Source organism: Apteryx mantelli, chromosome 3, assembly GCF_036417845.1.
Source record: "Apteryx mantelli isolate bAptMan1 chromosome 3, bAptMan1.hap1, whole genome shotgun sequence".
Lineage (NCBI taxonomy): Eukaryota > Metazoa > Chordata > Aves > Apterygiformes > Apterygidae > Apteryx > Apteryx mantelli.
In genome coordinates, this window is record NC_089980.1 from 90,069,536 (window position 1) to 90,079,816 (window position 10,281).

A 10,281-nucleotide genomic window follows, 5' to 3' on the forward strand; every position below is an offset into this window, starting at 1 on the left:
TGAATAATATTCAAGTTTGTTTGGATTTGTTTAAAACAACATGAAAAACATGTGACAGTGCTGCAGAATCAAGCTAATGAAGTGAGAAGAAGAAAAGCATATTTAAAGTTTACAAACCACTGATTTATAAAAAATCAGCAGATTTTCTAGAATCACCCTGTGGATGCTCTGCTTTTTATACTCTTCTCTAATTATCTCCTCTTGACTACTGGCCTTATTAATTTTTTTTTTTTAAGTGAACTAGCATCTAGTATAGGAAACAGGATTTGGAGTTACACAGATCTTTTGTCTGAGCCAGCTTGGCCATTCTTACATTCTTATTTAAAGAAAACATCTGTTTTGAAGATAAATAACATCTTAGAGTACATGTAAAGTTTTGGGTTTTTTTTTGGTTTCTGCATATATACTTCTCAGTTACAGATGGCAAGAGGTATTTGTAAATAAGCGCACAAATAGAAATGGATGAATATATACAGGGTTAAAGGGTCTGCACATCACTGAGTGCAAGCACAGAACAAGTCTGTTCTATGTGGGCATAAATATCTATTTGAAAATTCAGTTAAACTTTCAACTTCAATACAGTTGTTACATAGCTTCTGAAAATAGTATTTTATGCTTACTTGGATTTTAGTTTCAGTCAGGATGGGATTTACCCTGCCCATGTTGAGTCATCAAAAAACCTGTGTGTCTGCCTGAACTAGTCAGCTGGGCTCCTTTAGGTAAGCGAAAGCAAGTGGCATCTGCAGAGAGCAGCTCATTCCAGAACAAAACAGGTGTGATGAAGCCAGACCTCATTGCTGTGAAAAAATGATTGTTAGAAACCTTCCCTCGCAATTGCAGATTGACTGCAATCCAGCTGGATTTCCTCATGCTTCATGAGCCACATAAGGGTTTTCCTTGCCTGGATAAAACTAAGTGACTGCTGGAAATGTTTATAAGTAATTTTTCTTCAAAGCAGAACTAAATTCTCAAGAGTGAATAGCTGTTCATATAACACTAGAGAGCGTTACTGATGCTTTAGATGTAATGACCCAGTGCCAGATTTTCTTACTCTACATTTATTGAAGAAAAAACTGATAAGGAAGGGTATTGTCATTCTTCCAAAATACTGTTTCCTTTTAGTCTAATTAACAGGAGGTGACTCTGAGGAGTGCAGAGCTCTGGCCTCCTGACTCATTTAACTGCAAAACAAGACCTCCTTGTCCTGCAGAGTGGGATCCTAAAGCTTAGTAGGGCAGCACAGCTGTGAGGTGAAAGCCTCCTTCATGCAAATGCAGTGTTTGACCTCTTGTGTTTGCTTAGGCAAACAGTTCTGAGGTTTTGAAATTTTATCTTTGTACTGATTTTGTTAAAAAAAAATAATAATAATTGTCATACCAAGTTGCAGTTTATTAATGCATATAGTTAAGTATTATGGTTAATTAAAGAGATGCAATGAGAACTGGTAAGTGCCTCCATAAGTAATTTCTTACTGAAGTAACTATTCAGAGAACTAGACACAGCAATTCTTGATATAATCCTGAGCAGCAGATAGTTCAAGTCTTGAAGATACACTGTGTAATGAAGAGTACTAAAATTCAGTGTTATGATAGTTGTTTCGGCTTTTTTGCCCTACCAGAATAACATTTATGTTCAAGAAGGGAAGTAACATGAAAAGGAGGGATCTAATCAAAAGGTTCAGTTAAAAGGGTAAAGTGCTTTTAGGTGGCAACTATTGAAGACCCCATATATGTATATTACTTATGAAAATTACTCAGAAAGGACCCAGGAAAAATCAGCATAGTTGTATATCAGAGGTGACAGACATAAAACATCCTTCAAGAAACAGAAAACACATGCAAGTGAAGAAATAGGACAGAGCATAAACTCTGACAGGGACTGACAGACCACAGAAGATTGATGAGCAAATTGCTAACAGCATAAAGATTAGCGATAAGAATTTTTTATGCACGTTAGAAGCAGGAAGCTGGCGAGAGAATCTGTGGGTCTTATAGGTTAGTGAGGTGTAAAAGGAGCACTAAAGAAAGATAATGGCAGAGCAGGAGGACTAAATGGCTTATATGTATTGATGTTCCCTCCTGAGGAGCTTGGGGAGTTCCCTACACCAGAGTCTCTATCGCGATTGCTCTGAGGAGCTGCCTCAAGCTGAAGCATCAGTTGAAAAGTTTTTGGAATAGATCAATCAAACGAAAAGTACTGGCTTGCCAGGACCAGCTGGTGCACACACAAGATCCTAAATTAATTCCAGTATGAAATTGCAGACTACTAAGCCTGAATATCTGAGGAACAGAAGGGGGCAATTGCAATGCCAGTTTTTAAAACGGTTCACGGTGATCCACGAAGTGCAGATCAGTAAATCTGACTTCTCTGATGGGCAGACCAATTGAAACCAGTAAGTAATAGCTGACACATAAGGAAGAATCTTGCAGACTGACACTGAGGCTTGCAAATCTGTTAGAACTATTTGAAGGAATCAGAGTATGGTGCTTGAAACAGTGATCTAGTTAAGGAGTTATTCTTGGATTTCTGAAAGTTTTTTTACGAGGTCCCTCACACAAAGCTGTGCAGGAAAGTTCTTTTTGAGCTGGAAGTAAGCTCACGTTGTAGCTATATCCTGGTTAGCAGGAAGCAAAGAGTGGGAATAAATTATCCATTTTCACAGTGGAGAAGATTGGAGAATCAGAAGAATAGAGAATTTGGGAAAGAGTTTACCTAGGTGTGGATGCATAGTGATGGGCTCTGAATTGAGAAAGAGATTCTGGAATTCACTGTGGAAGTTATCTGAAAATCTCAGTGCCTTACTCAGTGGCAGAATACTAAATATGATTAGGAAAGAATAAACACCAAAAGAAAATCATACATTTAAGCCTCTATTTAAGATCCTGATGCATGGACATCTTGAATATTATACATGGAGTTCTAGTTTCCACTTCCAAAAAAGTTATAGTAGAACAAGAAAAGATAAAGAGATGACAGGAAGGATCAGAGACATGAAATAACTTCCCTTTGAAGACAGACAAAGAAACTGCAACTCTTAGCTTGGGAAAAAGTTAACCAATCTGGGGAATTTATAATAATTAATAATGGAATGAGAAAGCTGAATGAAGAATGATTATTCATTTTTTCTCATGCTACAACAACGGGGAATTTGTAAAATCACAAGGCAACTGATTTAAATCAAACAACAGAAATTGGAATCGAAGAACTGTTGCCACAGGATATCATGAAGGCTAGATGAATAAACATTAAGAAAGGGAATATGCACATTTATGAGGATATGTGCTTTGATGGCTGTTTAACAGGATGGCTGGGGATAATCTCCAGCTCAGGGAAAACCTAAACAACTAGTTGCACAAACGTGGCAAAGGAACAGGAAATATCATTCAGTATTTGCTTTCTTTGTTACACTTTTTCCCAAGGCATCTGCCAGTAGCCACCTTGTAAATTGAACACTGAGCTAGATGGGCAAATGTGGTTATTTTTATAATATGAGGCAAGCATTACTCTTAAAGCAATTACCCCCTTTTTTTTATCAGACCTCTTTGACTAGAAAAGATCTGAAAAAACAGGGAAATGTTTTTCATTTGGATTTACATAGTAATTATGGAAGAAAACTTTCATCTACAAATAGAGGTTTATTGCTCCTTAATGCCCTTTTCTTTGTTGACACTAGCATTAGAAGTTTAGAAAGTAAACAGTTTAGAAAGGATCAGTTCAGTAGTCCAAAAGCTCATATATTTAAAACAGTAGACTTTTTTTAAAGTGCATGTCTCCTTTCAACCCAATTTGCTAGTTTGGAAGGCGATTTTCAAAGTGCTGTGTGTTTGGTGCCTAGAGATCAGGGAAATAACTCTTCTGCTGTTTTGAAAATACCATCTTTGGGAGTTACAGTTTTTATCTGTTTGTATATTTGCTTTCAGTTTTGCTTCAAAGTCTGTTTGACTTCATATTCATTGCAAGTCTTCTCTAAGTGCAATTGGTTTTATGTCAGACATTTTATACTGAAGTTTTTGGCTTCGGACATTATACGGGAATCTATATTTCTTACTTCATTGTTTTAACTTGACAATTTTACATGTTTTGTAAAAAACAGTTTATAAAAAGCAGCTTTATGAAAGTTGGGCTGACATGAGTTTGTTGGTAGTGGACCTTTCACTACTGAACTTCATTCTTTTCAGTATGAATACTAATAGAGCTGTTTCCCTGTTGAAGCTGCCTGTGCTAATCAGCGCCCTGACCTGTTTGGCTGTGCTATTGCCCAAGTGGGAGTGATGGATATGCTCAAGTTCCACAAGTACACCATTGGTCATGCTTGGACTACTGACTACGGTTGCTCTGACTGTAAAGAGCAGTTTGAATGGCTTTGCAAGTAAGTGCCTTTTGGTATTTTTGTGGTTGTCAAAATGCATGGTCTGCTCAATAGTTTTAAGTTTTCATAATTAATAGCTATTCTAAGAACTATTTCATCCTTTCTCACACTGGGTTTGGGGGGTTCAGAATTTCCTTACAAGTCAGTTTTGCACAAAAGATTGTCTTCAAAACCCCGTTGAGTCAGCTGGTCATATTTTCAAAGACCATGTTCTACTAACAGTTTTAACAACTTGTGAGATTTTCTTTTCTGAATTATGACTCCTTTTTTTGGTAGGCTGTCAAAACAGAATACTCTCCAGTGAACCACTGCACAAACTGCATTTTTTACAGTGGGGGAGAGACGATCACCACTGTGAATTACACAATGTGTATAGGATTTATTTATGTGAATTGAATGGGAGTAGACCACAACAGGATATTAATTCAGTTCTTAACTTCTTGCTGAGAGGCCTGGAAATATTCTTTAAAAAAAAAAAAAAACAGAGGGAGAGAGCTGTGTGAGAGCAGAAATGGGCTGCATATTGGATAAGGCTAATGATGAGTGTGTTAGAATAAGTGCCATCATTTCAAAAATTCAGAAATTTTATATTTCATCTTTTGTTAATAGCTCTCCAAAAAAGATTAACTGTTACAAAACTGATCCAAATGATCTTCATAATTTTGGCTGTGAAACTTGCCTGCCCATATGCAACTTCAGATATTCTGAAGGGGGGAAGCAGAAGCAAAATTTTAAATTCATTCTGTTAGTAGGAAAAATGCTTCTGTAAAAGGGAGTCACTTTATACCTACTTATGTACATGCTTACTGTAGGTCTCCCAAAATCTCAATCTGTAATGTTAGAAACTTTTATGGCAATACCTGAATTATTTCTTTTTTTCCAGATGGGAAAATTCGTTTAAGCTGCTTTGCCTCCTGTTAAACAACAGGCAATTTCTTATCAAATGTAGCAAGATACTATATACTATTGCTTAGATGCTGTCATTACAAATATCCTAAAAATAGAGTGCTCTGTACTGACCATTATTTAACTTTTTTCAAAACAAATCATAGCTCTACAAATTCACTCCCATTGTTCCTTAGATGAAAATAAGGAAGTTAGAAATCTATTAGATTAAACATTGAAACATTGTTACATGTTCATAAAAATAATTTGGACTTACTTAATGGATACTCCTCCAGGTGTGAAATTAATTCAAAAATAAAGCAAAATTCCCTTCTGTATTTCCTGTCATGAGATAGGAAAAAAATAATATCCTACTCTTGATTTAAGGAATGCAGCATTCTTTCTAGGTGTTGCTTTGCCTGAGTGATATATGAAATTGTTAGATAGAATTCTTTAAGACTTACTATTACATTCATTTCTGATGCCAGAAAGTATTTGGTTTGAGATATGTAGATACATCTTTTATGTTATGTTATTGTAGTGAAGAGATGTAAATATTTCTGCAAGGAAAGCAAATTTTGTAAGTTAGATCATTCATTGTTCAAGAAATGTGAATCAAAGTCATCCATTGAAAGCAGGAAAACTTACAGTTCTCCTCTCTGTTTCCTGTATGGAAACATGTACTTACAGTTCTTCTCTCTGTTTCCTACTCCTCAGAGTGCATCCATGTTCAAAAGGGGTCTGAACATTGGAGGGACCAAATTTAATAACTCTGCACCACTTGCAGCTTACTATCAGAGACTATTTCCAAATTTTCATGCAAAGAAGCCATCCACATGCCATAGAAGCCATAGACCTGGGCTGTGTGTGTACGCTGGAAAAATGACTGATTTCCCCATTTCCAGCAGCATGGATCCTGCAGTGAACTTCACAGCTTCTGCTGTAGTTTTCCCTGATACCCATTGCTGATATTTTTGGTATTGCTGTGAGATGTCTGCGTATGCCTCTCCAAAATTAATGATATGTACTTGCTTCACATTGGAGAGCCAGAGAACTGTAGCCACTATCATGCATCAGTAGCCAGTAGTGCCATACTGATTTTTGCAACTGAGAATTGTAATATTCTAAGTGCTATCAGATGCCACTGTAATGATTTCAATATGAGATGGCCTTCTGGTTGAACCTTGGGGAAAAAATATGTGAATATTTGTGTATTCTTCTCAGGTACTCTCCACTTCACAATATCAAACTACCAGAAGAAGATGGCATCCAGTATCCCTCTACACTGCTTCTCACAGCCGACCATGATGATCGTGTGGTCCCTCTGCATTCACTGAAATTTATTGCTACTCTGCAGTATGTCGTGGGCCGAAGCCGTAAACAAACCAATCCACTTCTCATCCACGTTGACACCAAGGCTGGGCACGGAGCAGGAAAGCCAACTGCTAAAGTTATAGAAGAGGTGTCAGATATGTTTGCTTTTGTAGCACGATGCCTAAATCTTGATTGGATTGAATAGGCAAAATGCTTGTTACAGTCTCTTTTAGAAAACAAGGGCTTTAAGACCATTTAAGACCAACCAGACTACTACTTGGTGTAGTACTTACATTTAAGAACTGCAGTTTAATATTTTATTGATCCAACCTGCTATGGAGTTTTGATCTTCTGTGTTTCCCTCTTTTTAGCATTTCTTTGAATTTCTTTTCTACTGCGTTCCGACATACATTTTAAATAGCATGTTCAAATAAATAGCTGAGCTACTGTCAATGCTGTTGTGAACATTTAGATTCCAGGGTTTAGTGCTAGTTGGGCTTATTTCATGTAAGCAATTTTAATGTATTTTGCACCTATAAATATATCCAGAACATCTGTAATTAAATGTAAGTACTGTCCCCATACTCTGAGCATACTTTATTTACACAGTAATTTATTTAAGAATATAAATTGAAAAGGTTCAGTGATAACCATGAAATACTGAAGAGTAGGTAATCTGAGTAATTAAGTCAAATATTATTAAAAAGCTTATATTTCATGTTGTTCATGACAGTATATTACAGTCTGTAATAATGATGTTGCTAAATTGTTTTTTCTTTCCAAAGAGGTTTCCAAGTGTCACCAGTTTTCTCTTTCCTCCTTTATTTCCACATAGAATAGAAAATTGGAGGCCAGAAAACTTGAAAAATTCTTAGAATCTCACTGTAATCTTTGTCAAATCACACAGATACTCTTAATAGTGTTGCCTGTCTGCTGTTAGTTCTTTAACTATTTCTCAACAGTAGACCAGACACAGGTAAAAAAGAAACAGTCCAGATTGTTCAAATTCAGTTTTTCCTGATTGACAGAGTGTTCTCTAACAAGCCAAAATCTGAACATATATTTAATCTAGTTCTGGCTGCAGAACAACAAGAGCACATAGTCAGATTCCATAATGATTTGACAGGCACACAGGATTTGAACTACCATTTCATCTTTCCCATCCAGGCTGTAAAGCTATTAAGTAGATGTGAATATGTGCTTCTAAGCTGTCTAAACTCCAGTGCAGTGCTGCAGTTAGCTTTTGATTTTGCAAAGCAAAAAGATATTCTACCAATTATTAGTCCTGTTGCCTCTCCAGAAAACACTGCCTTTCCTCAGTATTGGATAACCTATTAGTATACTTTTCCAGAATCATGGTTGTCATATTCATACTCAGACCCTAAGGCTGTATTTTAACTCTGAGCTCAGAGTTTTATGTTTAAGCAAGCAGTATCTCAGCCTGGGAAGAGGAGGAAGTGGCCTCTAAAAGAGGAGCAGGTTGCTGTTTATTTTTACCAGATTTACGTTATGTTTCTTTCACGCTCCGGGGCTTCTGCTGATTCCCTCTACAATCCAGGAAGAATCATTCCTCCCAGCCCCTTGTAATGGATAATTTGATTTCAGGAGAAAAATAACGATTTCTGCTTTTCTATGAAATATCAGAGATTACCATACCTAAACCCTGGATGTGGCCTGGGGTGGGTTTGTATTCCATTATTGCTTCTTTCAGGCATTACAGTTTCTTTCAGGTACTTTAGGGACTGATGTGCTCTATCACAGCATTGAATTAGACAATCAGACTAGTGAGTTGAGAGGAGAGAGGTTTTTTAACTCCAGGCTGTGAAAATGGGGTTCAGGTTCTCACCCCCCTGCCCCCCCCCTTAGTTAAAGGGATGTGAACTGTTTTCCGAGACATCTGGGAAGTTTCAACAGCTGCCGTGCAATGGCAGAAACAAAACACACAAACCATCTTTGCTTGTAGTATCTCACAGTTGCCGCATCTGGCCTTTTATTGAATGCTGTAATATCATTAGAGGGCAGTAATAGGAGCTTTGCAGGTTAGTGTGTGTGGAAAACGCATTCTTTGGACCTTTGTGAAACAGGCATGAATTGTATCCATGCCTTGGATTGCAGAAGCTGGGAAACAGCCTCCTCAGTCATCTTTTCATGTCTTTGTCGTTAAAAATGCTTTTTGTTGTTCTCCAGCTGCTCAAATGCAATGCTTCTGCCACAGGATAAAAATAATTCACTTTTTTCTGCCATTTTCTGCTGAGCTGAACTCCCTGGATAACTCAGTATCAGGTCAGATGACCAATAGTGTGGGGAGTTGGAAAACATTTCTGCTTAAGTGGCAATCAAAAGTAGTGAAGGTGGAGCTAGTTTGCTGAAGACACTACTCACAAAATAAGAATTCAAGAGTATCCCTTGTAGAAAGCTGTTATCTCAATGAGAAAGGCATTTTGTTTCCATAACAAGCTCTTAATTTTTACTTTTTAATTGATCTTCATCAGGTATGCCAAGTAGGGGATACAGGTGTCCAAAAAGGATGCTGTAGAGCTGTCCTATTAGCTGAATTGCTCCTTTCAGTACAGAAAGGGTCATGGCTCCAGAAAGAATCCGTAATTTACTCAGAGCAAGTAATGCTCTTGTAATATAGTGTGATTTAAACTTTCAGGGTTTGGATTAAATATACTTGGAACCAAATCATTCCTTCTCTGTAAAGCCGTAATGAAATCTCAGTTAATCCGATTTCAAGGTTAACTTCTTTTCTCTACAGTGGAAATGCTATTTCAGGGAGAGGCTCTGTATTTTGTGCCTTTTATTTCCAGTGCATGAAGCAGAATTCACTAGGTGGATACAGGGCAAGGTAACCTCCTCACAACTGCTTTTTCAAAAATCATGTTCCTTACAAAAATTGATGCCAATGTTTTGTGCCAAGACCAAAAACAGAAAAATCTTTAAAGTCGTATAGGAGGCTTATGTTACATGAATTGAAATCTGTTTTTAAGTGGAAATAAAAGAATAAATTTTTACATGTTGCTCACTTCTGATATTCTTCACAACTAATATACATCTTGGTTGCCTTCGCTCCAGTGAGAATATGTTGGCATCAGAATTGATTTATGTGAAAAAGGTCAGAAATACTTTAAAAGCATCTTCTTTTAGAGAGTCTTCATATTCTTCACAGAAAGAGATATTTGAATTCACTCACATCAGAGTTAATGTAAATTTTGGTAGCTACCAAAAGAAGATACTGACTTTAAATAGGTACTGCACCCTCTCCAGCAATACAGCCACAAGATCTAAGAGCAGAACAAGAGCAGCTGGTCTCTGGATATATAAGAATAAATATAAGAATAAATCCAGACAGATTTGGAGACACCTGTTCCTGGCACCTAGGACTTGCCCTGTTTTACCAGGATTTTCTTGACTTGACTCTACCTTGCCATCTGACTGTGGGAAGACAGAAACATGAGCCACAGTACTTTTGGATTTGATACTGCAAGCAACAGCTTTCAAACATCTGTGTTGTCAGGTCATTTATTTATTTTTAGCCTGAGGTAGCCCCTCAGGATTACAGAAGGATCTGCTCATGGACTCTTCCTCACAGCCTCTCCTGTGAATGGGGTTTTCCAAGCTGGGTAGGATTTAGCGGGGAGAGCCAAGGGAGTGACTTGGAAGCCAAGCTAATAAACAGCCACCCACTTTTCTGCTAAACTCTTCTACTTTGA

General features: G+C 37.3%; 1 protein-coding gene across 4 annotated transcripts in view; it reads left to right on the forward strand.

Moving 5' to 3' along the window:
- Window positions 1–9,582, forward strand: part of PREP (prolyl endopeptidase) — a 112,083-nt gene extending 102,501 nt beyond the window's left edge. For all 4 annotated transcript variants that reach the window (XM_067293920.1, XM_067293919.1, XM_067293918.1 and 1 more), the window contains 2 exons: window positions 4,213–4,369; window positions 6,479–9,582. In XM_067293920.1, the coding sequence (XP_067150021.1) occupies window positions 4,213–4,369; window positions 6,479–6,773 (452 nt within the window). In that variant the 3' untranslated portion in view covers window positions 6,774–9,582. The remainder of the gene's footprint in view (window positions 1–4,212; window positions 4,370–6,478) is intronic.
- Window positions 9,583–10,281: the final 699 nt, after the last annotated feature.